The sequence below is a fragment of the Chinchilla lanigera genome, unplaced genomic scaffold, assembly GCF_000276665.1.
Source record: "Chinchilla lanigera isolate Chin_1 unplaced genomic scaffold, ChiLan1.0 scaffold00099, whole genome shotgun sequence".
Taxonomy (NCBI): domain Eukaryota; kingdom Metazoa; phylum Chordata; class Mammalia; order Rodentia; family Chinchillidae; genus Chinchilla; species Chinchilla lanigera.
This window is the reverse complement of record NW_004955500.1, coordinates 6,859,605-6,885,836: the sequence shown is the minus strand read 5'-3', so window position 1 is coordinate 6,885,836 and position 26,232 is coordinate 6,859,605. Positions and strand designations below refer to the sequence as shown.

Here is a 26,232-nt window from a genome sequence, read left to right as displayed (position 1 = left end):
CCTCCTCAGTCCTTACCTTCCCTGGCTCCTGTTCAGTCTCACCCCCTCCTCCTCCCCCACTCCCAGCCTGTCCCCCAGCACCAGGTCTCCCCGGTCCTCCACGGCCAGGAGAATATAAACAGCACGTGAGCTGCTGGCCCTCGGGCTGGGGGAGGAGGCCCTGGGCTGCTGGAGAGACAGCACAGGGCAAGACACACGTGGACGTTTGTGAAGTGACACTGTAGGAAAGTGACTTGTGAGTCCTCTCTGTCTGTGGGCCCCGAGCTTCCGCTCTTCGGTCTTCGGGTTAAGTCAAGCTGACTGCGACTCCTTTTCTCTCTGCCTGCTGCCTCCTGCCTCCCTTCCGCCGCTCCCGCCCCGCTTGGTGCAGAGGAGGTTGGCAGCTGCTTGCAGGCCGGGAAGAGGTATAATGATAAAGACGTGTGGAAGCCCGAGCCCTGCCGGATCTGTGTGTGTGACGAAGGCACAGTCCTCTGCGATGACATAGTCTGTGAAGACGTGAAAGACTGCCTCCACCCTGAGATCCACTTCGGAGAGTGCTGCCCCGTGTGCCCGGCTGACCTCGCCACTGCCAGTGGTCGTAATTTATTTATTTCTTGTTCAACATAAATAAATTACTTGCAGCGCAGCCAGTGCCTCCCATGGATGTCACCTGTTTCTGCGCAGCAGAGGGGCTGGCTATCCATGGGACCCCGGAAGCTGGGGCGGGAAGGAAAGGCCACTTCTCAGGAAGGCAGGGAGCCTGGGACCCTAGAGGAGGCTCCCTCACCACCCTTCCCAAAGGCAGGCTTCTGGCGCCCGCAGAAGTGCAAATGTGATTCCACAGAAGCACCCTCTCTGGAATCTCTGCAGATTTCTAGAGTCACAGCGCAGATCCAGTGCTCAGGCCAAACCATGCATTAACCCCTCCTCCGTCCCCCACACCTGCCCTTGTCTGTAGGAGACCCCAAGTGCGCCGTCCTCGGTGCAGAGACACCCCAGCCAGTGAGCCCAGTGAGTGGGGACACAGACGAGCAGGAACACTGGCGGTATTTTAGCTCTGGTTTGATCTGCCTTGGAGCTGACTGTCCATGAAGGGGCCAGTTCAGGAGGACAAGGGCCTGGGGTTGGGGGGGAAAGATGGACATGGACAGAGGGAGTGCCGGAGCCTGCGCTCCAGCGCGTGGCTCTTAACTCCCAGTTAGAACCAGTGCTGGTGGATAATTCGCGTGCAGGGGAGCCCTTCCCCAGAGGCAGACAGATGTCTCCTCCCCCTGCGGGGTGGCAGGACGGGTTTCTGGGTTCCTTGGTTGACTCACACTGTTCCTTTGCTGTTCTAGCAGAGAGGACAGATGAAAGGGGTGGGAGAAGTTGCCTTTCCTTAACACTTCCCCATCATGGGTTCCTCTGGGGGTACAGATGCCCCGTCTTTCTGAAGGGCCCATGCCAGTGAAGTGTTGACTGCCTGTAGGATTTTGTGCCTGAGAGGGGCTGCGGGGAGGGGGCTGTGATTTGGGTTGGCCCTGGCTTCAATGCTATTTGTAACTCCGCTGTCCTGCTGTTTTTTTTGTGCTTGCTTCAAAGAGACCAGCTCTAATGTAAGATTCTCTAAGTCTCTAATTCTTCCTCTGGGAAGGCTTGGGGTTGGGGAAGGGTTTCCTGCCTTCTGGGGCAAAGAGTGACTGAAGCTTCTGAGCTTCCCTTCTTGGTGGTTAATTCCGTCTGAGCTCTTTATTTTTGCTTCGTTCTGCTCTTTCTCCGTTCTGTTGCATGCTTCCTGCTGTCTGAATAACCAGGTCTGGGGCACCTCCGTTCCTCACGGCTCCTGAGCCATCCCAGGGCCACCAGTGACCCTGACACCTCCACAGAGAGGTCCAGTGGAGTAGCTGGCAGCTGCCTCCTCCCTTGGATGTTCCTTGTCTTTGTTTTGTCCCCTAAAGTGTGTTTGAGTGACAAGCACTGGTGTTTACCATCTCAAAAATCTTACCTTCTCTTTCTCTCTTTTTCCCCCCCGCACAGGGCAACCAGGACCAAAGGTAAGAGTCCCTCCCCGCCATTTCTATTTCCTTCTTCAGAGGCAGTGCGACGTTGACCCAGCCTGTGATGCCTTAGACATCAGAAGACGTCTGTTTCGGAGGGTGGTCCCATACTGGGGCTGCGGGAAGGATTTTGTACTTGGGGCTTGGTGGATTACGCTCAGCTCATCTTGTGCATACTTCCTGTTTCAGGGACAGAAAGGAGAACCCGGAGACATCAAGGACGTAAGTACAAATTACCCTTATATGCAGTACGTCTGCTGTCCTATGTGGTCGTGTCCCGGGCGCTTCCCTGACCACCCCTTCTGTGGGTCTCCCTCTCACAGATCGTAGGACCCCAAGGACCTCCTGGGCCTCAGGTAAGAAAAGAAGAAATGCTTTCGTCCGTCCCTCTCTTACCACATTTGAGTTACTAATCTGGAGGCTCCTGGACTCGCTGTCATCTTACTGTGTTCTTCCTCTTCAGGGGCCTGCAGGTGAACAAGGACCCAGGGGTGATCGTGGTGACAAAGGTGAAAAAGTAAGTAGACGGCCACAGTGCTTGACGTCTGCAGATTCCGCGGGTCCTCCTGGGCCCACCACACGCCTGACTACCTCTTCACAAGCTGCCCCTGAACAGAAGCACAGCTGCACACAGACCCTTTCTTCTCTTTCTGCCAAGGGCACCCCTGGACCTCGTGGCAGAGATGGAGAGCCTGGGACCCCTGGAAATCCTGGCCCCGCTGGTCCTCCCGGGCCCCCCGGGCCCCCTGGCCTTGGTGGAGTAAGTATCCTTATTTCCCCTCTTGGACTGCCCTCCAGAAATGTGGCTTCCAAATTACCACTTGCCGTTACCTGGCCAGCTCCCAGGGCTCCAGCAGTGTGTACACAGCCTGCCCACAGGCTTCGCCCTCGGGCCTATAATTGAGCACAATCACACGTTAGGCCTGAGACTGTAGGACTGAGGCTGACTTCTTTCTCACTTACTGGGTTTCTATAAAGAAAGCCTTCAGTTACCTGGCTCCCTGGCATCTGTACCATGGGGCTGATTCTTGGGGGTCAGTGTAGGGGTTTGGGGACAGAATGACTGGGCACTTGTATTTCTCTGGAAGAGGAGTGACCACTGTCCTTGGAAGACATTTCTCCTCGGTCCTTGCCAAGTACATTCCAAGCAACTATTCATTCTCATGAAAGGGCCCTGCTGAGGGAAGGTGTGTGGCAAACACCATGTCTGGAATCCAACCAGTCAACAAATTATATTATTACCCACTTTTTTCAGCTTTGCCATTTTGATGTTTGCTGTGCTTCACGTTCAACTTAAATTGGTTCACAGACGCCTACTACACCCCGCCCTGAAATATTTCAAGACTGTTGATTTTAGCCCTTTGCTTGGCATTAAGGTCTTAGAGAACAAAGAACACCTTTAAAAGTGGTGTCTTGCCTGTGTTTCTCAGTCTGTGTTAAATAATGTGTATAATACTCCTAGAAGATAAAAATAATTCTGTAAAATGGAACGCGAGGAACTGATGCTCCTCCAGATAACATTTCATCTTCCAGAGACGTTATTTCACCGCTGTCATTTAATAACACATTCCTAAGACTATTTCTCAGGCATTGTTACTGAATCCGGTCAGCGGCCACCTAGTCTCTAACAATTAGGTATCATCTCCATCGTGTTCTTTCTCTCCAGGTGGAGCTTCCTAGCGAGCACAGGAGCGGCCTGGGGCCTCTCCACCTCCTAAGTGGTTGTTGGGTTGATTTTGCAGAACTTTGCGGCCCAGATGGCTGGAGGATTTGATGAGAAGGCTGGTGGCGCTCAGATGGGAGTCATGCAAGGCCCGATGGTGAGACACTCAGCCGCTCTTTGCCGCCAAAGCAACGGGAAGTGGTCCTTCGCAGGGCCAGAGAACCCCACAGCCTCGGCTTTCTGGGGGTTGCTTAGAGCAGCTCTTCTCCGCCAGTTACATGACCCCCCATTTACTCGGCCCGAAAAGTTTGGCCTTTAACGGTAACGGATGCCAGGTTTAATGGTGCACTGGGGCAGCTCAGAAGAACGGGATGCAGAGATGCATAAGCTGAGGTCTTAGAAGGCCAGTTGCTGTTGCTCTTGGAAGGAGAACTGAAGAATGCAGACAGAGCTACTGTTCTCCAGCATCCACAAGGCTTCCAGCAGGAGCGCTCAGCCCTGCAGCTCTGACTTGGCACATGCTAAATGAAGCTCTGACTTTAGTAAACATGGCTGCTGTCCAGGAGAGAGCGAGGCCAGCTTCTCCATCCAAACGGCGCCTATGAATAAAAAGAGATGGTGGAGTGGGGCATGGGGAGTGAGGGCAAGCAGCCAGCACAGGCCCCCTGCCCACAGTGTCTTCCTTGCCTTGACCTGGGCTTCTGGCTGGGCGAAGGTGGCCCCCGGAGGCTGCTGGTGGAGCACGTCCGGTAAACCGCTCATTTTCTGTTCCAACGCAGGGCCCCATGGGACCCCGAGGACCCCCAGGCCCTGCTGGTGCTCCCGTAAGTATTGGTCTTCCTCTCTTGGTGTTGTGTTAGATGCTTGTCATGATCTTTGATGTCTTAATGTTTGTGGGGAGTCAACCTGGTCTCCTCACTTTATTTCTTAGGGCCCTCAAGGATTTCAAGGCAACCCTGGCGAACCCGGTGAACCTGGCGTTTCTGTGAGTACCCGTGTCCCACCCTCTGTCCCCAGCAGCCTCTCATGACAGACTCCTTGGGCCCTCCCTTGCTGGGCTCTGCCGACTTTTTCCTGTAGCGGGGTGGTCCGGGGGGAATTCAGATGTCACTCCCTGGTGATGGAGGAAGCCTGGCAGAGAGCTGAGTGTGGCAGGACCGCCTGGAGCTGTGTGACAGCCCCCTTTCTCGGCTTGCCGTGGCCCGTGCTGTCCTCTGCCCCCTACTGTGATCCCCATTGTGACTGGCTCTGCACTTTGCGCTGACCCTTTTTCCTTGTAGGAGAACTGGCTTCCAACGCGACCATCCCCAAGTTCTGTCCACTGTTAAATGCCGCCCCCTCCAACCGTCTCTTTCACTTCCTTGCTTTGTTTGTAGGGTCCCATGGGTCCCCGTGGTCCTCCTGGCCCCCCTGGAAAGCCTGGTGATGACGTGAGTGCACCCACGTAGTCGCATGACCTTCTCCTTTGAAGAGGCCCGTAGAGCCTGTGTGCTAGAGGGAGAGGGGAGGCACCCCGGGTAGCAGTGCCCCAAGAAAGTGGCAAGGTGGTCCGTCCTAAACTCCAGCTCTGCCCGCCGTCCGTGTGGGCCTTAGCTCATGAGTTCCCTGAGGACTGCTCTGGGTCCCCTGAGAAGGGAAATAATTAAAACATCATTAGCCCCGGGAAGGGAAATTGAGAAATGAGAGAAGACAGAGGAAAAACACAAGGCAGAAAAATGTCGAGAAGGAAAAACAAAAAGGGAATCAATCAGCTCCCCAGCACTATCTCAATTGTAAATGAGTTAGAGGAAGCTGAGCCTGAGCCGGGCTGTCTAGGGAGGATGCGGGGAGCAGAGACGAGGGCTGGCTCTCAGGCTACACTCATGAATAGCATTAGACAGTGAAGTCGCTTAAGGTCAGGGCACACTCGCCTGTCAGCAGAGCCCAGAGAGGAGAGCGACAGCCTGCCAGGGGCAGTCGGAGACCGGCAAGGACCGTGAGAGGCATTTGGGGAGCTGTGGGGGGGGCGCTTAGGCAGGTGGGCAAGGGTAGGAGAGCAGAGGAGAGGCGCCGCTCTGGAGCACGCCCGCCGCCATGCTAGTGTGTCTTCTGAGGACAGTGACTTGCCCCTCTCTCTCCAGGGTGAAGCTGGAAAGCCTGGAAAATCTGGTGAAAGAGGCCCACCCGGCCCTCAGGTAAAGCCCCACCTTCCGCAGCCTCGAAGGCCTTCCCCGGTCTTCCCCCTTGCACCCTCTGGCTTATCCCGTTTAATTACTTTAGTCCAAAGCCAGGTACTAGCCTGGCCTGTGTATATCTTGCCTTCATGCTGTGGTCATGTGTGTGAACACAGGGCTGGGGAGGCGGAGTTCGGGGGCTCTGGGTTCAGCTAAGTGTGCTGTCCAGTGCTGGGGTATATGCTCCTCCCTGCTGGCCCAAGTGAGCTGGCTCTGCGGGCCCCCCAGCAGCCCGGTAAGCCTTCACCCCACTTTACCTGTATCCTGAGTCTCCTCTTTGGACTGCAGGGTGCTCGTGGCTTCCCAGGAACCCCAGGCCTTCCTGGTGTCAAAGGTCACAGAGTAAGTGTCATGGGTGAGCTTAGGGGAGGGAAGGGGTTGCCTAGGGTAGAAGGAGCACTTTGGGGTATGTCTATTCTTTCCTGTTTGGGTTCCAGAGTGTGATCATGTATCTGTTCGTGTTCTTCAGGGTTATCCAGGCCTAGACGGTGCTAAGGGAGAAGCTGGTGCCCCGGGCGTGAAGGTAAGGGGTGGGGCGTGGCCAAGAAAAAGAAGACTTTCCGTCCAGCCAGGCAGACGCTGGGCCTTTATGGAGTTAGGACAACAAACTGACTTTGGTTAGGAGCGCCAGGCCTGATCCCGATGGGTGGGCAGGCCCGCGAGCCTGAGGCTGCGTCCCTCATGGAGTGAAGCCGGGTGTCGGCTGAGACCCAGCCTTTGAGGGGCGTTCTTGCGGCCCAGACCCTGACCTTGTGTGTCTGTTTCTCCAGGGTGAGAGTGGCTCCCCCGGTGAGAATGGCTCTCCAGGCCCAATGGTGAGTATGGCTGCAGGCTCCCCCTCGGGAGCCGCCCCCGGCGCCTGTCAGGCGGCTGCCCGTCAGACACCTTCACTGCTTCTGTGCAGAGATTTTCAGTTTTGGTCTGATTGTGAGCAAACAGCGGCAGTCTGATTCAGAGTCTACCTGACCGTGAACAAACGGCAACCTGTAGTAGATGGTTTGTTCAGGATTTCACCATTCCTTGAAATCACTATGTCCACACACTTAATCTGTGCCTCGAGTTTTAAACATTGGGTTTATTCTCAACGTTTCGGGGAGTCCATCCGCTATGAGAGCAAGCCGTGTCTGTAACAAGGGAGCAACAGGCGTGCTTGAGGGTGCTGCCTGGCACAAAGCCCTGTGACCTGTCTGAGGGGTCGCGGGTCGGCCAGCGAGGTGGCACGGTCCGAAGAGCCTCACTTTGACCTCCCAAGTCTGGGAGGGGCTGCAGGTGGCAGTTACCACCTGGAGCAGCCAGCTCATGCTTGGGCCGTGTGTCTTCCAGGGACCCCGAGGCCTGCCCGGTGAGAGAGGACGGACTGGCCCTGCTGGTGCTGCGGTGAGTACCCAGCTAAGCCAGACGCCATCCTATGTGCAGCGCCTTAGAGTTTACAAGCTTATTTCACGTGTCCCCCAGAACCCCTCCCTGAGGTACAGACAGCCTCATCATCCCAGAAGAGCACACCCTGAGTGTGCCCAGGAAAGGGCCCGGGCAGGGCCTGCACCATGCCGGGAGAGAGGGCTGGGATGGCGGCTGGGTAGTGATTGCTGGGTAACCCCTCCCGCCTCCCGTCGGCCCAGGTGGAATGCATGGGCAGCCTTAGCCGGAGCACTGTGCCACTCTGCTCTTTGTGGTTGCTCCCATGATGGTGTCCTAGAAGAGGACAGCAGAGTCGAGCACCGACTCCCAGGGCTCCGTACTTGCAGCTGTGCTAGCTGTGTCCGATGGCCTGATGGTCTCCCGCTCACGGGCACTTCCGGTGTTTGATACCTACATGCTTTGCTCCACCCGATCCTCCCTGTGAAGTAGTTTCTGTTCTTTTCCCCATTTTAGAGAAGAGGAAATACAGAAAGTCTCAATGCTAAGACAAGCGGTGCTTTGCAGCCTCTGGCTGCTGTGGGAAATTACGAGCGAGGGGATCAGCAGCCAGTGGAGGGTGCCGGTGCCAGAATGAGGCAGTTAGCGTGGATACCTTAGTAATAAAGAGGCTTGGAGGTGCTTGGTCGGGCGAGTGATGTGACGAAGCCGTGTTTGAGGAAGATTATGCTTTCTGGGGCTCCCACGCGGCAGCCACCCAGACTCAGAGGCCCTCCGCCGGGCCGGTGCAGGGCGAGCAGCGTAAATCAGGGGCTCTTGGTGGTGCTGCTTGCCAGATGCTGCATCTGTTGGCAGACATTTCCCTCGAGAGCAGAGCAGTGAAACTGTAGCAGAAAGCCCCCCCGCCCGATACTTCAGCTTCTGTGAGTTGCCCAGGGAACCCCCAGTGTACTTCAGTTCCTGCTACAGTTCCTGTCACTTCCATGTCTTAGAAACAGCTGGCCGCTATGATGCGTTTTGTGAGAACCAATCAAAGACAGCCAAGTACTCTGCTTCTATACTTCCCTCTTACAGACCCTATGAAAATGCTAGCCCACCACTCTCCAGGGCAATGATCCCGGCCAGATCCCTGCCTTCAAATCCTGGGTGACCCTTCAGTGTTTCTGTTTGCCACTGCAAAATAACGAGCAGCTTTGAGCCCCAGTTGTGAGCCCGAGCTGCCATCGTGCCTTGTCCCAGGGTCACCTAGGAGAAGGGGTGAGAGGCCCCTGGGCCGCCTGGGACCACTGCCGCTTCCCTGGACCCCCAGGACCCTGACTTCGGGCTTTGTGAGAGGCCTGGGCCACGGTGGGAGGAGCACGAGCTGCATCCCCGCTGCTGTCCTCCTGCCTGGGTTCCTGCCTTCCTTGCTATTCCTGTCCTCGCAGCAGTCGAGCTGGAACTGTGTGTGAGATTCGGCTTAGAACACTGGCTCCATTGTCTCTGTGTCCTTTTCCACCCAGGGCCCCCTCTGAGGTCTCCCGGTGGCCTTCTGGGCCTGGGCTTCCAGAAGGCGGCTGCGCAGCCCAGACATGGGCCGGCTAGGGTAGCTCTGTCCGGCCGCCTTGCCTTGCTCCGCAGAGCAGAGTCCCACAGGGCAGGAGCCCCGGGTGGTTCTGGGCCTGGCTGGTGCCCCATCTCCGTCAAGTAGCTGCTCCCTAGGCCAGAAGGAGAGATTCTGGGAGCATCTTTGTTTTCCTCAGCAACAGGTTGTCTGTGGAGGCAGAGCACAGAGGCAGCCCGGAGTTAACCAGGAGGCCTCAGCAGAGCCCTAACAAGAGGCTGACCGCGCTGGGCCTGTGCCTCCCTCTCGGTGGTCAGCAGGCGCCGAGCCAGGGTTGCTGGCTGGCCATCTCATTCTCCCTTTGCACAGTGCTCTGAGTCACTAAACGATGACGGGGCCTTAGAGTTAGGGGTACTTGGGGTCTAAACTGAAGTTTCTGTAACGAAGGGCCAGTTGGGATATTGCCGGAGGTCCACGAAACGCGAGCACAGCTGCTGCCCCTTGCCCACGTGCCGCAGCAGGTTCCGGCGGCGGGCGGTCCTGCGGCCCAGGCCTGGCCGTCCTCGTGCTCAGCCCGGGGACCCCAGCAGTGTCGCCCACATTTTCCGGGAGGGTGGGTGCGGCCCTGTGCGAGGGGGGCGCTGTGCCTGTGTGCACCTCTCACAGGGCCTCTTCCCTGCTCACAGGGTGCCCGAGGCAACGACGGCCAGCCAGGCCCCGCTGGGCCTCCGGTAAGTTCAGTCCGTCGCTCTGTCCCGCGGCTGAGCAGCCCCGAGAAGCCTGCAGGGTTCATGGCACTCGCTGGTGTTGGGGAAGGGGGGGGGGGAGGAGGAGGGGAGGCGGGGGGACGTACCTTGGGCGTGTTGGTGACGGGCTTAGAGGTTTCACTCTTCTCAGCTCCCTGTTAGCAGTTCTGGGTCTTTTTTTCCTCCTGTCCCAGAGCCTTTGCACTGAGCAACAGCCCCAGCCTTTAAAAATATATATATATGTTTTAATGGTAGGAAGGGATGTCCAAGGAGAATCTGCTTCTTACCATGTGTGCAGTCAGAAATTTGCTTTGTCTTCTGAAGCCAGGCAAAGCAAGGAGTCTCTCTGGCATTCCCTGGGGGCGCAGACGACAGGGACAGCCTCTGTCCGGGGAATTTTAGGCACAATGGGCATAGAGCAAAATCAGTAAAAAGTGGAGGGAGCATGAGGTAGGAAGGTGTCTCCTTCGGGGGCTAGAGGGGTTCTGCCCAGATTCACCCTCCACCCCCTTTCTCTTTCCAGGGTCCCGTCGGTCCGGCCGGTGGTCCTGGCTTCCCTGGTGCTCCTGGTGCCAAGGTGCGTGCCCTGCCCGTTGCGTCACTCAGAAGCTCCCTGCTCCTCAAACCCGAGCTAGAGGCGCCCTGCCGCCCTCCTCTCCTTCTGAGAATCCCACCCCCCGCTCCCTTAGGAAAGAAAGCCAGGCTTTCCAGAGTCGCCCTCTGGAAGGGAGAACAAGATGGGATGATAGAAGCTGGAGGTCCAGTTACAGCTTCAGAGTAGGGAGTGGGAGACAGAGATGGGGACAGCCTGGAGACGCTGGAGGGAGCAGAGAACCAGGGTGGAAGGGACAGAGATAAGCCTGGGGTCCAGCAGCTGGGCAGAGGGAGCTGAAGGAAAGTGGGCAGGGGAGGAGGGCACCTGGCTTCCCTCTGGCCCCTTGCATTTCTGCTTCACTTGGGGTGCCGGCCTCCTCCACGCCACGTTAATGGAGTTCTCCTGAAGACTAATAGAGGCCAGTGGGAGGCTGGCCAGTTCAGGGGAAGGCCCCCTAGCCCAGGAGGGTTCCAGTGTGAGTCCCTGGGAATGAATACGGAGCCTCCGTGTGTCACTGGCATCAGGTTGCCTTTCCCCTCCTGGGGGTTTCCATGGCAACCAGACAGTGTCTGAGGCTCAGGGAGCCGGGTGAGGGAGGCCCATTGTGAAGAGGGACAGCGGAAGGTGAGGGGGCCTGACCTCTGGAGAATAATAATTGCGAAACCGAAGCAAGAATGTGCTGAGAAGAAACCTAAGGAGCTCTGACCTCTCTCCAGGTCAGCAGCCCTCCCCAGGGACTCCCCGGGCCGGAGAGCCTGGTCCCAGCCAGCTGTAACTTTCAGGAAAAAAGGAAGACACAGCAGAGCCGTGTTGCGGGGGAGGGGGCTGCCCGAGGCTGGGAGGAATCAGGCTGCAGCTGGAGCAGAGAAAAGTCCAGTTGGGGCGCCCAGCCCAGCTCGCTTCCGCCCGGCTCTCGTGCCCGTCACAGGTGGCTCAGCAGCCAGGTGCACTTGAAGCGGGGCTCCAAGCTGAAACGCTCCGGGAAGCAGGAGGCCGGGTGACTGGGAAGTCACCACCCCGCGCCTCTGTCCCTCCCCGAGTAGAAAAATAGGACAGGGCAGGAGAGATGGCTGTCCAGGCCGTCTGTCATTGTCTCACGGTGCTGGGATGGCCCAGTGTCCCTGAACCAGGCTTCTCTGACAGGTGCTGGCGAACCCAGCCGGCTCTCCACTGCCATAACTAGGCAAGCACCTGTGCACCTGTGTTTGTGTCTGGGCCCACCGTGTAGGGGCCAGGAGGACAGAGAAGTCAGGGGTAGGAAGTCATCGAGCACAGTCTGGTGGGGACGAAAATGACAGTGAGGCTTACGTGTGAACATGTGCGAGCATGCGTGCTCACATGCAGGGCTGGTGTGCACAGATGACTGCACGCTCAAGCAGCCAGTCCTGAACTGCTGCCTGGCCCCCGGAGGTCTGCGCTCTCCGCTCTCCTCTTCATCCTCTGGTCTCTTTCCAGGGTGAGGCCGGCCCCACTGGAGCCCGCGGTCCTGAAGGTGGTCAGGGTCCCCGAGGCGAACCTGGCAACCCTGGGTCCCCTGGACCTGCTGGTGCTTCTGTAAGTGCAGCTGCTCTTTGCCTTGGGGTTCTCTGGCCGGGGCGCTCCTGACCCCTTGTGTCCCTCTGAGGGGCGTGGACCTTCCTCCTGCACAACTCTTTCCCTCTGACCCCCAGGAGGGGGGCTCCCCCCGTCCCCAGGCCTCCCCTTGAAACATGAAGCAGGGGCGTCTCTGAGTGGACAGCGTCTGTCCTGGTGCCCTGCGCTGGGACCCGCAGGGCTGGCAGCTGGCTGGGATTCATTCTCTGCGGCTGTTTGACTGTGTCTCTCTCCTTGTTTAGGGAAACCCTGGAACCGATGGCATCCCCGGAGCCAAAGGATCTGCTGTGAGTGCCGCCCCAGGCTGCTTCCCCAGGTGGGCCCAGCCCTTCCTCCGTCCCTCCTGATGCCTGTCTTCTGTTCCTGCTGACAGGGTGCTCCTGGGATTGCCGGCGCCCCTGGCTTCCCTGGGCCCCGCGGTCCTCCCGGTCCTCAAGGTGCAACAGGTCCTCTGGGCCCAAAAGGCCAGACGGTAAGAACCCGGGGTGACCCCTGCGCTCCCGCTTCGTCCTCCACTCTCCTGCCCTGGCCACACCCCGGCGCCCTCTGAGGGCTCCTTGCGTGGGGTTCCTGGAGGTGGGAAGGCTCCCTGGAGACAACCCAGCAAGTGTCTGCCTCTCCCCTCCATTCAGGGCGAGCCTGGGATTGCTGGCTTCAAAGGCGAACAAGGCCCAAAGGGAGAACCTGTGAGTATCCGCTCGCCAGCTGGTCTGGTCTTCCTTGCTGCTGCCCTGGGGCACAGCATCCCCTAATCCACTGTCCCTGACCTGGAGCCACCTGCTGCCCGGGCTCTCTTCCACTGTACCTGAACCAGTAGGCTTCGTGGGGCTGAGAGGACCCTGCTACAGCCGCTCCCACGCTACACTCCCTCTCTTCCCTGGGCCGCTTCTGCTCTCCCTGTGTGGCCCTGCCTCCCCAAGTCCCTTAGCCCTGCAGTGTGGCCAAGATTGCTTCTTCTGCACGTGGAGCCGGGGCTTGCCCCAGGGCCAGGAGAAGACTCACCCTGTTTTTCCCCGTGTTGATCCTCAGGGCCCTGCTGGACCCCAGGGAGCTCCTGGTCCGGCTGGTGAAGAAGGCAAAAGAGGTGCTCGTGGAGAGCCTGGCGGTGTTGGGCCCGTTGGGCCCCCTGGAGAGAGAGTAAGTGGACGGGGAGTCTCCTCTGCTAAGCCAGTCTGCTGACTGAGTTCTTGCCGACCCTTGTGACTTTCTGGATAGCATGCTCCCCGCTCCATCCTTACCCTGTTTGTGCCCTCTGCCCTCATGAGGACACAAAACAATGAACTCATTCCCAGGCCCGAGAAAGCCACCTCTCGGAATCTTGCGGACTAACTCCTGCTCCTGACGAACTGTGCTTGGCGGGTAGATGGAGGGACCCGGGAGCCTGGTAGGTGAGGAGCTGTTCTCACTCCCGGCCTCCTTCCCTCTCTCTGCAGGGTGCTCCTGGAAACCGTGGTTTCCCAGGTCAGGACGGTCTGGCAGGTCCCAAGGTGAGTGGGGAAGGAAGGGCCGGTCCGCCGCGCACTCCTGCTTACCGGGCTGACTCCGTCCTGCTGACTCCCCGTCTCCTCTGCTGTAGGGAGCCCCTGGAGAGCGAGGGCCCAGTGGCCTTGCGGGCCCCAAGGGAGCCAATGGTGACCCTGGCCGTCCCGGAGAACCTGGCCTTCCTGGAGCGCGGGTGAGTAGGGCCGCTGCTGTTGGCCCTGGCTCTGAGCTCCGCACGCACGGACCCGCACACCCTTCTTGCCGGCGCCCTCCCACCCGCGCTGCCAGCACTGGGAGGGCCCGGCCGCTCTGGACACCACCCTCTTCTCTCTTCTGAACACAGGGTCTCACTGGCCGGCCTGGCGATGCTGGTCCTCAAGGCAAAGTTGGCCCGTCTGTGAGTGCATCGTGCCTGGGCTGCTGGGAGAGTGGAGGATGTCTTTGGGGAGGTGGGGGGAAGGAGCCAGGGAGGGGGCGGCTGGAGTGCTGTGAGGTTTGAGAACTGGGACGGGGGAGAGGGTGGGCCCTGGGGCCGGCTATGGCCTGTGCAGCTGGTGTGGGCTCTGAAAGCGCCCCACGCCCCGTCATTTGAGGGCCTCTCCTGAGGGAAAGACCAAGCCCAGGCGCGCTTTCAGGGGCAGCCTTCTGAGTTCACAGCGCCCTGCTGCAGCTGGGCCCCGCCGTGGGGATCGGGTGCTGCTCGCAGCCTCGGTCAGTCCGAGATGCCGCGTGCGTGACCCGGCCCCGTCCTGCGCCTGCCGTGCCGTCGGCACTGAGTACCTTTGATGGATGGAAGCGCTCAGAGGGTCTGCGTTCTGAGAATGGCGTCTTCTCTTTCAGGGAGCTCCTGGTGAAGATGGGCGTCCCGGGCCTCCAGGTCCTCAAGGGGCTCGCGGGCAGCCTGGTGTCATGGGTTTCCCTGGCCCTAAGGGTGCCAATGTAAGTGACAGTTTGTTCTTTATTTCCTCCCATGTGGTGCTGCCTCCCTCCTGGTCCTTGGAGAAAGGGTTGGATTCTGAACCGCTAGCCTAGGGACAGTGTGCCCCGGGCAGCTCTGGCCGTGTGTGCTACGGAGGAGCGTGTGATCTGGACAACCCCTTTGAGGTTCCGGATATCACAGCCATGGCACTGCCGCAGAGCAATGCCTGGTGGCCTGGCTGCTTCTGAATATAATAGGAGGGACTGATATCTGGCTTCCTCCTCTGCTGCCCATGAGGATAAAGCCCCATGGGCCCCCAGCCTGCTGTACCCCCGCACTCTCCACAGCCCTCCGCCTCATGGTCCTGCTGTTTCCTTCCTCCAGGGTGAGCCTGGCAAAGCTGGCGAGAAAGGACTGGCTGGTGCTCCTGGTCTAAGAGTAGGTGCCCTTCCCACCCCCATGGCTTGGTGTTGGGTGGACGTTAGCAGGAGACGGGGTGTCCCCCCGGCATGGCTTCGGGATTTCTGTGGCCGAGTCCACACTGGGCCAGGCCCTCTGGGACCCATCCAGGGAGACTGCTGGTTGCTGGAGGCAGCTGGCTGGGGAAATGGGGGTCCTTCCATGGCGAAAGCCAGAGACGTTGAAGGGCCGGGGAAGGACGGGCAGGGGGCATGGGGATGGGGCTCAGCCGGGGCCCCGTGGAGACCTGGAAGCCCCGGGCCAGAGAGCGCATCTGCCCGGCGGTCCTGGGGGACTGAAGAGCAGCGTCCACGTCATTGCGTGATCTTTTTCTCTCCCTCTAGGGTCTTCCTGGCAAAGATGGCGAGACGGGTGCTGCAGGCCCCCCCGGCCCCGCTGTAAGTACCTACCCAGCCCCTCTGGGGGGCTCTGTGGGAAGGGGCGCGGCGGGTAGAGGCAGAGAAACCTCAAGCCCTCCTAGTCATGGAGCGGACAGAAGTGGGTCTGGGCTGAACTAGGGTACACCCATCCCAAGCCCAGACGGGTGTCCAGGAGGCAGCGTGGACCCCGTCCAGGTGCAGCGGTGTATGGGTCGGTGGGAGGGAGGCTCGTGGCACACCAGGACGGGGTGGCACAGGCGGGCGTCCGCGCTGCCCGCCCTGCTGGCGACCCTGGCGCCGCTAGCTGTGGTGTTCAGGTTCTCTGCGGAGCGCTGCTCAGCCCGCCTTCTCCTTTCCTCTGCAGGGACCTGCTGGAGAGCGAGGCGAGCAGGGTGCTCCTGGGCCGTCTGGGTTCCAGGTAGGTGGCCGGACCCAGCTTTCTGCCCGGTTTCTTCCCACACCTGGGGTTCTCGGGGGAGGCAGGTGGGGTGCCAGGGTCGGAGGCTTCCCTGCCTTCCTCACCCCCATTGCTGTCCCCTTCGGGTTTCCCTAAAGGGCCAGGGAAGCAAACTCACTGCCCTGGTAACACGTGACCCTCTCGCTCTGGCTTCTAGGGACTTCCTGGCCCGCCTGGTCCCGCGGGTGAAGGTGGAAAGCCAGGTGACCAGGTGAGTTCAGGGCTCTTGGATCCTGCAGCTTGTTTAGCTGATGAATAGGAGACAAGGGCTGAAAAGTCCGAGGAGCCCTCGAGGCCTGGGGACGTCCCAGACCTGCATCCAGCTCTGCGCAGATGACCCGCTGAGCACAGCTCTCCCCAGGGGATGCTCGGCCCCGGGGGAGGGCTGCCTTGGGGGTCAGATTCCAGGATCACTGCTCTCACCTCCCGCTTTGCTCTCCAGGGTGTTCCTGGTGAAGCTGGAGCCCCCGGCCTCGTGGGTCCCAGGGTGAGTGTCTCTTGTCACCTTTGCTGGGGGTGTTCCCGGGCCTGCCCACTCTGTGCAGTTCCACCAGGGCCTCCCAGCCCCGGTCCCAGGGCCCCACTCTCCCCACTGCCCCTTCCTGCCTCTCCCGGGCCTCCTCCCTGCTGCTCTGCCTGATGATTCCTCCGCATCTGCCACAGGGTGAGCGAGGCTTCCCAGGTGAACGTGGGTCTCCCGGTGCCCAAGGCCTCCAAGGTGCCCGAGGCCTCCCTGGCACTCCCGGCACAGATGGTCCCAAAGTGAGTGGTGCTGAGACCTGGGGCGTCTTCTGGGGAGTCTTGGAGGGCCCTGCTGAGGGTAGAGGGAGGGAAGGGCGTCGGGGGAGGAAAAGTAGGACCGAGGAGAAGATGAAGGGAAGAAGAGGAGCTGGGATGTACACTGGGGTGCTGGGGGAGGGGCTGCCCACCAAGACTCTCTTGCCTCCCGCCCAGGGTGCTTCCGGACCCGCTGGCCCCCCTGGGGCGCAGGGCCCCCCGGGTCTGCAGGGAATGCCTGGCGAGAGAGGAGCAGCCGGCATCGCCGGCCCCAAGGGAGACAGGGTAAGTGGCAGGGTCAGGGTGCCATCCGCAGCCTCTGCTGTGCCACACTTCTCGGTGCCTGCCCTGGGGAGGAGGGGCCCGCTCGCGCTTCCCGGGGGCGCCTGGAGACCCTCCAAAGCCTTCAGCGTTTTGGTGCCATCCTCCCCCCATTCCCGCCTTGCTCCCTTGTTCCCTGTCACCTGTGCTGAGGCCACAAACCCTTCTTGGGCAGGGGCTGAACTACAGCTCGAGCAGGGTGGGGCTGAGCTGGCAATGGGGTCCGGAGTGCCCCCCAAGGCAGCTGCTTCTCTCTTCTCCAGGGTGACGTTGGTGAGAAAGGCCCTGAGGGAGCCCCTGGAAAGGACGGCGGCCGAGTAAGTGACGCTGGTTGCAGGGCTTGGGGACTGAGGTGGGGCAGGTACGGGACGCGGTGGACTCCGGAGGGAACACGAAACCACAGGGACTTTCCTGTCAGCGGGGAGCCAGACCGCAGCAGGAGCTCTGGGGCCCATGGGAGGAGCACCGAGGTGCCCTGGGTGTGGGGCCTGGGAGACCCCGCAGAGCTCCAAGTGTGTGGCTGACTCCTGCCGCCTCACCCCGCCTTCTCTCCCCAGGGTCTCACTGGCCCCATCGGCCCTCCTGGACCAGCGGGCGCCAATGGTGAGAAGGTGAGCTGTGCCCGCCCTTCCTCGCTCTGCTCCCCGCGCCCCAGCAAGGCTGCTCACCTCCTGGAGAGGTGGCGTCCTCCCTTGCACGTCCACCTCAGCGTCATCCGTCGCCCGCCTGCCACTGTCACTGCAGGAGGGGCGGGTGGGGTGCTCTCAGCGGTGAAGCCATTGGCTTCGTGTCCTGCTTGGTAGAGCAGCTGGACTCGGGGTGAAAGGCCCTGAAGAACTGCCGGGAAGGCTGAAAGGAGGGGAAAGCAGGCTGGGCTTCCTGGGTGCGCTTGGCTCTTGCGGGCCCCATTCTGAACTGTCTCCTCGTCTCTGCCTCGCTCTAGGGAGAAGTCGGACCTCCTGGTCCCACTGGAAGTACTGGTGCGCGTGGTGCCCCGGTGAGTAGCTGCCCCAGAGGCCAGGGCACCAGCTCTGCCCTGAGCCCACCCGCTCTGCGGTCTGCCCCACGCGGCTTCCTCCCTGCCCAGGATGTAGTCAGGGCGCAGGGCCTTTGGGCCACAGATCCTCCACTGCACCCCGGGTCCCTTCATCTGGGACTCACACCATGTTCAGGTGCCTTCTGGGGGTGACTGGTCAGGAGACAGGCCGGGCGGGGGTTCTGGGCTCTTGGGAGGGCACCACAGGAGGCAGCAGTGGTGCCTGACCTCTCCTGGGCTGCTCCTCCCAGGGTGAACGTGGAGAGACTGGGCCTCCTGGACCTGCTGGCTTTGCTGGACCTCCTGTGAGTATCTCCCTTCAGCCCGGTCCTACCCCTGCCACCAGCTGGCTCCATATCCAGCCCCAAGGGCGTGTGGAGAAGCGGGGGAGCGGGGCAGGACGTCAGGAAGAGGGAAACGGACTCTCCCCTCCCCTCCCCACTTGGTCTGGGACCCGTCTGCACGTCCGGACTGCTCAGTGCACCCGCGCCGTCTCTGGTCCTTCCTCACCCGCCCCTGCTCTGGCTACAGGGTGCTGACGGACAGCCTGGTGCCAAGGGCGAGCAGGGAGAGGCCGGGCAGAAAGGCAATGCTGGTGCTCCTGGTCCTCAGGGCCCCTCTGGAGCTCCCGGGCCTCAGGTGGGTGAAACCAAGCTCCCCGCAAATTGTCCTCATGAGGAAGGGGTGGCTGGGTGCAAGAGGAGAGGCCCTGGCACATGGGACCGAGAGAGAACGGCCAGCTGCCTGGGGACACTCTCCTGTCGGGCGGAAAGGGGCTCACTGTCCTGATGCGGGGTCCTCAGATGGGTGTTGGAGGGTGGGCACAGAGTGTAGACTGTCTCCAGGGATGCAGACAGCTGGTCTCCTGGGGGTGGGTGCGGGGACAGGAAAGGCTTCCCCAGAGGTGACACCTTCCGTGGGTACCTGGTTGGCTTCGCCAGAGTCTCCCATTGGTGGGTGGGTGTGCGGCCAGTGGCGGCTTCTCCAGACTGCGATCTTACTGCCGGGAAGCTGTGCTCTGAACACCTAGCCCTCGGGAGTCCGGTGCTGGGGGCTCAGAGCCTCACCATCTCTTTGCCTTCCCAGGGTCCTACTGGAGTGACAGGGCCTAAAGGAGCCCGCGGTGCTCAAGGGCCCCCGGTAAGTGAGGCCTCCACGTCCTCCCTCCCTGACTCACCAAGCTAATTGATTCCTGGGGTGTTCAGGATCCTCCTCCTCCTCCCTTCTCAGTCCTGCTCACGCCCCAGCCAGAGCCCATCCCTTGCTAGGGAGAGCGAGGGCATCTCTCCCTGCTGGCACAGTCATCCTGGAGGTCTCTAGCCCTAGGCTGGCTGCTCATGTCCCCTGTGGGCAGGAGGCCCAGATGCCTGAGGCCGTGGTCCAGCGGGGCTCTTTCTCCCTTCCTAGCTCCCCTCATGCTGGTTTGCAGCCCCCTGCTGCTGAGACTCCCCTTTGCCCCTGCCCTGGCTCCTGCTGGTTTGGTTCTTGGCCCTCCTGAGGGCCTGAGGTACTCAGAGGTTCTCCTCTCCTCACACAGGGAGCCACCGGATTCCCTGGAGCTGCTGGCCGCGTCGGACCCCCAGGCTCCAATGTAAGTGTCACTTTGGCCGCTGTCTACCTTACTCCTGGGCTGGGCGGCAGGAGTGGACTTGCCTGGCCCAGTGCCCCCAGCAGAGGTCCAGAGAGCTGCAGGCTGACCCCATTCCTCTGCCCACTTCCGCTCCTGGGAGGACTCGCTAACTGGCCATGGGGACCTGTCCCCCTCTGGTCAGCGAGGGGCAGGGCGGGGCCATGCACCCTTGCCAGCTGGGTTGGGCTCCCTCCTCAGACTTCCACCTCAGTAGGCAAGAAGGGTTGGCATGAATGCCTTCATCCTGGACGCATCTCTGGAGAGCATTCTGGGTACCGGCTCTGTGCCTTGTGAGGAAGGCTGTAAGGCCCAGATCTGACTGGTAGGGGCCTCCCCAGGGAGTAGAGACGAGGAAAAGTCACTCTGCTCCCCACGGGAAAGTGCAGAGGCAGCGGAGCTTGGGTGAGCAGAGGCTTGGGGTGAGGAGCAAGGCTGGGGTGTCCTTGAGGACTGGGGACTGAGGACACAGTGAAGGAGGCAAGAGGGATTCCACGCGGACGGGAAGGGGTGAAGCGTGCAGGGGCTGATGGGGGGCTGGCACAGAGAAGAGCCCGAGGAGGTAGACTGGGTTGGGGTGTTCTGCTGCCCCTGGCGTGGGACAGTGGAGACCCCATGGGGAGCCGCTTCCCCGAGGTCTGAGTGGCAGCCTGGAGGGGAAGGCAGAGGCAAGTTCTCATGTCCTGCATTTGCTCCTCTTAGGGCAACCCTGGACCCCCTGGCCCCCCCGGTCCTTCTGGGAAAGATGGTCCCAAAGGTGCTCGAGGAGACAGTGGTCCCCCCGGCCGAGCTGGCGACCCTGGCCTCCAAGGTCCCGCAGGACCCCCTGGCGAGAAGGGAGAGCCCGGAGATGACGGTCCCTCTGTAAGTCCCTGCCGGGCTTCTGCCTAGGCCCCTGGTCGCGTGGTTGTGGGGCTCCTGAGCCCCAAGCACAGGCGGGGGGTTGCAGGGGCCGTGTGGGTGGGGAAGGGTGCCACAGCAATGCGTCAATGCTCGTCTCCCGCCCCTCCTCTCCTAGGGTGCCGACGGTCCTCCAGGTCCCCAGGGTCTGGCGGGACAGAGGGGCATCGTTGGTCTGCCGGGACAGCGTGGTGAGAGAGGATTCCCAGGCCTGCCCGGCCCATCGGTGAGTGACGGGCACTCCTCCTCCTAGCCCAGCCGGGCAGTGCCGACCCAGCCTGAGACAGCGCAGCGCTGCTGGTGCAGTGGCTGCCTCTGCAGAAGCCGCGTCACCTGCCATGTTTCTCCCGCTCCGAACCCTCAGAACTGTCCCCCACCAGTCCTGTCCCCCGGGGAGGGCTGTGGGGCCCAGGAGGGACGTTCAGAGTGTGCGCTCATGGTCTTTGTCTCTGTCCCTGCAGGGCGAGCCTGGCAAGCAGGGTGCACCTGGTGCATCTGGAGACCGAGGTCCTCCTGGCCCCGTGGGGCCTCCTGGCCTGACCGGTCCTGCAGGTGAACCTGGACGAGAGGTGAGTAGGGAACCCCCTTGGGGTGCTCCTGGCGAGGGAGAGGGCCCAGCGCATCTCAGTGCCAGGCCAGCCGCGTCGCAGGGCCCTGGAGAGGGGATGGCAGTGTAGGCGGGTAGGCTCAAGAGCCCAGTGCCATGGGAGGCGGTAGGGGAGACAGCACAGATGCTGGCACACGGGGGAGAAGGAGGGCGGGAGCTGGGGAGCAGCTTTGACTCCATAGTGCTGGTTGGACAGGAGAGAACAGGGCTGGGCTTCTGGGAGAATAGGAGGGTGAGGTGGGGCAGGCCGGGGAGCAGCTCTAACTGCATTCTTGTTTCCCTTTGCCCAGGGAAGCCCTGGTGCTGACGGCCCCCCTGGCAGAGATGGCGCAGCTGGAGTCAAAGTGAGTATTTCGCATTTGTTATACTGGGCCTGAAAGGTCAGCCGGGGGCAGGTGGGCATTAGCCTTGTCTCAGTCTTGAAGGAACTTCTGTCCTTGCCCCTTCTGAATGTTCTGCTCTGAGCCTGAGCTCTCTCGCTGACAGGGTGATCGCGGTGAGACTGGTGCTGTGGGCGCTCCCGGGGCCCCCGGGCCTCCTGGCTCTCCTGGCCCCTCTGGCCCAACTGGCAAGCAAGGAGACAGAGGAGAGGCTGTGAGTACCCTTGACTCAGCGGAGCTGGGGGTGGGGCGGCCGAGTGAGCCTCGGGCGTCGCCACGGCGCCCTCCTGTGCAGTCCTGGGCCCGGGGCTCTCTGGACTCGGGCAGCAGCCTCAGTGCTCAGCCAGCGGCAGGTGTAGAAGGTCCTCGAGCTGCTTCCCACTCACGTCGCTCTTGTTCCGTCCTCACAGGGCGCGCAAGGCCCCATGGGACCCGCAGGACCAGCCGGAGCCCGAGGAATCGCCGTGAGTGTCAGAGTACCCTGTCCTGGGACCTCGACCAGAACCGGGGCCGGCCGGGGACAAGCAGAGGGCTCCTGCTGGGCCCACCTGCTCTGACCCATGTGCATCTTATTCCCAGGGCCCTCAAGGCCCCCGAGGTGACAAAGGAGAATCTGGAGAGCCCGGAGAGCGGGGCCTGAAGGGACACCGTGGCTTCACCGGCCTGCAGGGTCTGCCTGGCCCCCCTGTGAGTGTCACCGCCTGAGCAGTGCTGCCCAAAGCCTCGTGCTGCTCAGATCCCACCCGTGCCTCGCCTGCTGCCAGTGCGGCTCAGGCCGCCGTCAGAACCCCCAGGGCTGCCTCAGGGCGCAGAGGGAGGAGGGGGAGGGACATGCAGCTGCTGCCCACTCCCCAGTCGACGGCCTCATGTATTTGTCTGCACTGACCTCGGCACTTTGCTGCTTTCTCCCACAGGGTCCTTCTGGAGATCAAGGTGCTTCTGGTCCTGCCGGTCCCTCTGGGCCTAGAGTGAGTGAGATGGAGTTGGGGTGGAGTGAGCCCTGCTGGGGTGGGAGTTCTGAGGGGCGGGGGACACCGCTGCCTCATCACTAGAAGGTACCTGGAGAGAGCCAGGCCCGGTTTCTGTGAGGAGTACGAGGCAGCTCTGCACGTCAGCCCCAGGGCAGGATGTTACCCATAGGAGCTCAGGAGGGTGAGAAAGCCGTGCAGTGAGCCTGCTGGTTGTCGGCTGAACAGAGACCGATTTTAGGCGCCATAGCTCAGCAGCGTGCCTGTCCCAGCAGGGTGGCTGCCTGGCCAGCCTCAGTCACTGCCAGCCACCACTCCTTTCTTACTACCGCTTCTCTCTCCTGGTCTGTAGGGTCCTCCCGGCCCTGTCGGTCCCTCTGGCAAAGACGGTGCTAATGGAATCCCTGGCCCCATTGGGCCTCCTGGTCCCCGAGGACGCTCAGGCGAAACTGGTCCTGCTGTAAGTGTCCTGACCGTGTCCCTGCCGTCTGAGGTGTCCCCAGCGTCTCTCTGGTGCTTGGACCTCTTTGGAGGCGTGGGCCTGCAGCTGTGGTGATGGTGTATTTTATCCTGAGGTCTCCTCAGAGACGGGCTGAGGAGGAAACGGGGAAGTGCTGGGGTTTTCTTGGTCTCCCCAGGCCCGGGCATGGGACTGGGAAGAGGACACTCTCATACACTATAGCAGCTGCGGAGGGGACGGACAGACGAGGGGCTCCTCCCCGTGGCGACTGACTTCTGTTTCCTAATGCAGGGTCCTCCTGGAAATCCCGGACCTCCTGGCCCTCCAGGTCCCCCTGGCCCTGGCATTGACATGTCCGCCTTTGCTGGCCTAGGCCAGAGAGAAAAGGGCCCCGACCCCCTGCAGTACATGCGGGCCGATGAGGCGGCCAGCACGCTGAGACAGCATGACGTGGAGGTGGACGCCACGCTCAAGTCCCTCAACAACCAGATCGAGAGCATCCGCAGCCCCGAGGGCTCCCGCAAGAACCCCGCTCGCACCTGCCGGGACCTGAAGCTCTGCCACCCCGAGTGGAAGAGCGGTGAGCCTGGAGGACAGGGTCCCTCGCCCTAGAGACGGCATGGCAGCCTTCAGCAGCAAGGCAAAGTGCCACTTAGTGCAGGGCAGGAAGGTTCCAGCAGATGGCTGCTTTCCTCTCTTACCCGTCCCGCCCCCGCAGAAGTGACGTCGGGGCGCTCCCTCCCCCAGGGGCGCGGGCACTGCTGGTCCCCTTTTTGCCCATGTCATTTGCTGTTAGACATCCTTCCAGATCTCCTTGCCCCAGTGCCGTTTTACCTCCCCTCCCTTTAGGCTATGCACAAGCCTCCCTTTTCTGCACCCCACTTTCCGCATAGGCCTTCTGTCTCAGTCAGCCTGACCCTCGAGGGACTGTGAGCCTGATGAGGTGCTGCCCCTTTCTGTGCAGGAGACTACTGGATTGACCCCAACCAGGGCTGCACCTTGGATGCCATGAAGGTCTTCTGTAACATGGAGACAGGCGAGACCTGCGTCTACCCCAGCCCCGCCAGCGTGCCCAAGAAGAACTGGTGGAGCAGCAAGACCAAGGAGAAGAGGCACATCTGGTTTGGGGAAACCATCAATGGTGGCTTCCACGTGAGTGTCTGGGTGCTTTCGGCCCAAACCGGCCTCTCAGACTTTCTTTTCGCTGTCCATGGGTGCTGTTAGCATCTCCCCCAGTTCTCCACCAGCTTTCCTTTGGTCTTGGGAGGAAGGAAAGAGGAGGAAAAGCATTATTCCCCGTTTAGGGTTGGAAAGGAGGTCCTCTGAGCTTGTTCCGCCCCCCTGGCTGCTGCTCCAGCACCCCTCCAGTCCCGAGCCCTGGGCAGTGGGCACCCCTGCAGCCCCAGCCCCAGGGATTGCTGGCACAGGCCTCACACCTGCCTCTCTGCCCCACAGTTCAGCTATGGAGATGACAGCCTGGCTCCCAACACTGCCAACGTCCAGATGACCTTCCTGCGCCTGCTGTCCACCGAGGGCTCCCAGAACATCACCTACCACTGCAAGAACAGCGTCGCCTACCTGGACGAAGCAGCTGGCAACCTCAAGAAGGCCTTGCTCATCCAGGGCTCCAACGATGTGGAGATTCGGGCTGAGGGCAACAGCAGGTTCACGTACACCGCCCTGAAGGATGGCTGCACGGTGAGTGGGCCCGGCCGGAGCCGCCAGTGAGCAGAGCTGCCCAGGGTCGTTGGCGGGAACAGGGCTGAGGGTTGGCCTAGAGCGGCAGGATCGTCAGCGGTAAAGTTGGAGGAGCTATGTCAGGAAGACAAGCCGAGTGGCAGGCGAGGGAGAGGTACCTGTTGCTCAGTCAGCTCGTCCACGCCTGGCTTAGAGGAAAGGAGGCTCTGCCTGGGCCTCCGTGAGTCTGGTAGACCAGTAACCTGTGATGTAGTGTGAATGGGCACACCCACGAGCGAGAAGCTGGGGTCACGTCGGGGAGCCCGCGGTGAGGAGAGCGAGTGTGGGGAGGCGGGGGCAGGTTGGCGGAGGAGGGCTCCGCTGCTGAGAACAGGAGTTGAAGAGGAGCGGGCTTGTGGGAGTGGAGAGGAGGTCTGGGGCGCTCGCCGAACGTGCTTGGCGCTTGGTGGTTGCTCAGTCCTGGAGTCCTGGGTGGCAAGGCTTCTACTGAATGGCCTCTCCTCGTCTCCCCAGAAACACACTGGGAAGTGGGGCAAGACTGTCATCGAGTACCGGTCACAGAAGACCTCGCGCCTCCCCATCATTGACATTGCACCTATGGACATCGGAGGGCCCGAGCAGGAATTTGGCGTGGACTTAGGGCCTGTCTGCTTCTTGTAAAAACCTGAACCCAGAACCAGCGCGACCGATCACAAACCCAAAGGACCCAAGTGCTTTCCAACCCCAGTCACTCTAGGATTCTGCACTGAATGGCTGCCCCGACCCGGCGTCATTCACCCGCCCACTCACAGTTGGGACCATTCTCCCTGTTCTTTCTGAGAGACCTGAACTGGGCAGACTGCAAAATAAAATCTCGGTGTTCTATTTATTTATTGACTTCCTGTAAGACCTTTGGGTCAAGGCAGAGGCAGGAAACTAACTGGAATGAGTCAAACGCCCCCTGAGTGACTGCCCCCAGCCCAGGCAAGAAGACGCCCTGCAGGTGCCGGGCGCAGGAACTGTGTGTCCTACACAATGGTGCTATTCTGTGTCAAACACCTCTGTATTTTTTAAAACATCAATTGATATTAAAAACAAAAAAATTATTGGAAAGTACACGCTGACTGTGTCTCCTTGAGTTTCTTCTGCATGCGCCTCGATTTTATGGGAATGCTCAGATGTGGTCCTAGGGCCTTTTTCTGGTGACTCTGCAGCCAAGAGTGAGGACCCTGAAGTCACACTGCCCGGTTCAGCGGCCCCACGCACTCACGGCTCTGTAACCCTCCACAACGCATGGGACCTGGAGGTGAGCTGGGGCCAGAAACCCAGTGTGCTGTTAGTCAGATTCATGCTGCTGCGATGAAGGGCCTGGCACAGCTTACTCTGAGGGAAAGAAGGCTCACCTCGGCTCACGGCTCTGGGGGTCTAAGGCCAGGGGCAGGCAGCCTGGGGTGAGGGCAGCACACCATGGCGGGAGCACCAGAGGGACATAATCTCACGTCACGAGCCAGGAAGCAGGGAGTGACAGGAGCCCAGGGCCCCACAGGGTCCCACACGCCCATCTGGGAGCATGGCCCCGTGACCTCCCACAAGGCCTCGCCTCCTGAAGTTTCCACCTCCGTTTAATAGCATCGCCCTGGGGACTGAGCCTTTAACATGGCCTTCAGGGACACCGTCCACATTCAACCCGAGTGCTAGGACCTGGGGAGGGGGGATGTGCTGTGGAAATAAATAAGATCTCAGCTCTGGAGCAGACAGCGCAAGAGGCAGCACGCCCGGCAGGGGTGAGGCGAGAGCAGCTGTGGGTCGCGCCTGCAGGCCGGAATCAGGGAGACTCCTGAGGAAAGGTGCTGGAGGGGGCGGAGGGCAGGAGGGCGAGGGGTGAGTCCTCCGGGAACCATGCCGAGTGCACACGAGCAAGCGGGACGCTCCTTGGCATCCTTCTGTAGGACTTCTAGGTCAAGGAGAGGAGGAGGAGCTACGCCCGTCCCTCCTGAGCCTCTCCTTCCCCTTTCTCGTGCTCTCACTTCCCGGGTCTGCACGGAGACCGCCCAG

General features: G+C 60.9%; 1 protein-coding gene and 1 long non-coding RNA gene across 2 annotated transcripts; one reads left to right on the top strand and one right to left on the bottom strand.

The window, feature by feature from the left end:
* Nucleotides 1-370: 370 nt before the first annotated feature.
* Nucleotides 371-25,066, top strand: Col2a1 (collagen, type II, alpha 1; the record flags this gene model as incomplete). The annotated part of the gene is given in 53 exon segments (XM_013505702.1): nt 371-577; nt 1,999-2,015; nt 2,208-2,240; nt 2,342-2,374; nt 2,482-2,535; nt 2,677-2,778; nt 3,761-3,838; nt 4,461-4,505; nt 4,613-4,666; nt 5,058-5,111; nt 5,802-5,855; nt 6,183-6,236; nt 6,364-6,417; nt 6,665-6,709; nt 7,218-7,271; nt 9,480-9,524; nt 10,063-10,116; nt 11,590-11,688; nt 11,970-12,014; nt 12,101-12,199; nt 12,360-12,413; nt 12,757-12,864; nt 13,161-13,214; nt 13,304-13,402; nt 13,553-13,606; nt 14,050-14,148; nt 14,513-14,566; nt 14,932-14,985; nt 15,332-15,385; nt 15,582-15,635; nt 15,867-15,911; nt 16,088-16,186; nt 16,379-16,486; nt 16,786-16,839; nt 17,080-17,133; nt 17,466-17,519; nt 17,810-17,863; nt 18,090-18,197; nt 18,645-18,698; nt 19,096-19,149; nt 19,888-20,049; nt 20,204-20,311; nt 20,547-20,654; nt 20,983-21,036; nt 21,179-21,286; nt 21,483-21,536; nt 21,652-21,759; nt 21,987-22,040; nt 22,393-22,500; nt 22,792-23,080; nt 23,465-23,652; nt 23,956-24,198; nt 24,712-25,066. Coding segments are annotated over 53 exon segments (4,379 nt in total), but the record flags the coding sequence as incomplete, so codon positions are not given.
* Nucleotides 21,178-22,359, bottom strand: LOC106146883. The gene is made up of 3 exons (XR_001231500.1): nt 22,132-22,359; nt 21,959-22,035; nt 21,178-21,257 (listed from the first exon to the last, which is right to left on the bottom strand). It is a non-coding gene; the product is annotated as an uncharacterized LOC106146883 (long non-coding RNA).
* Nucleotides 25,067-26,232: the final 1,166 nt, after the last annotated feature.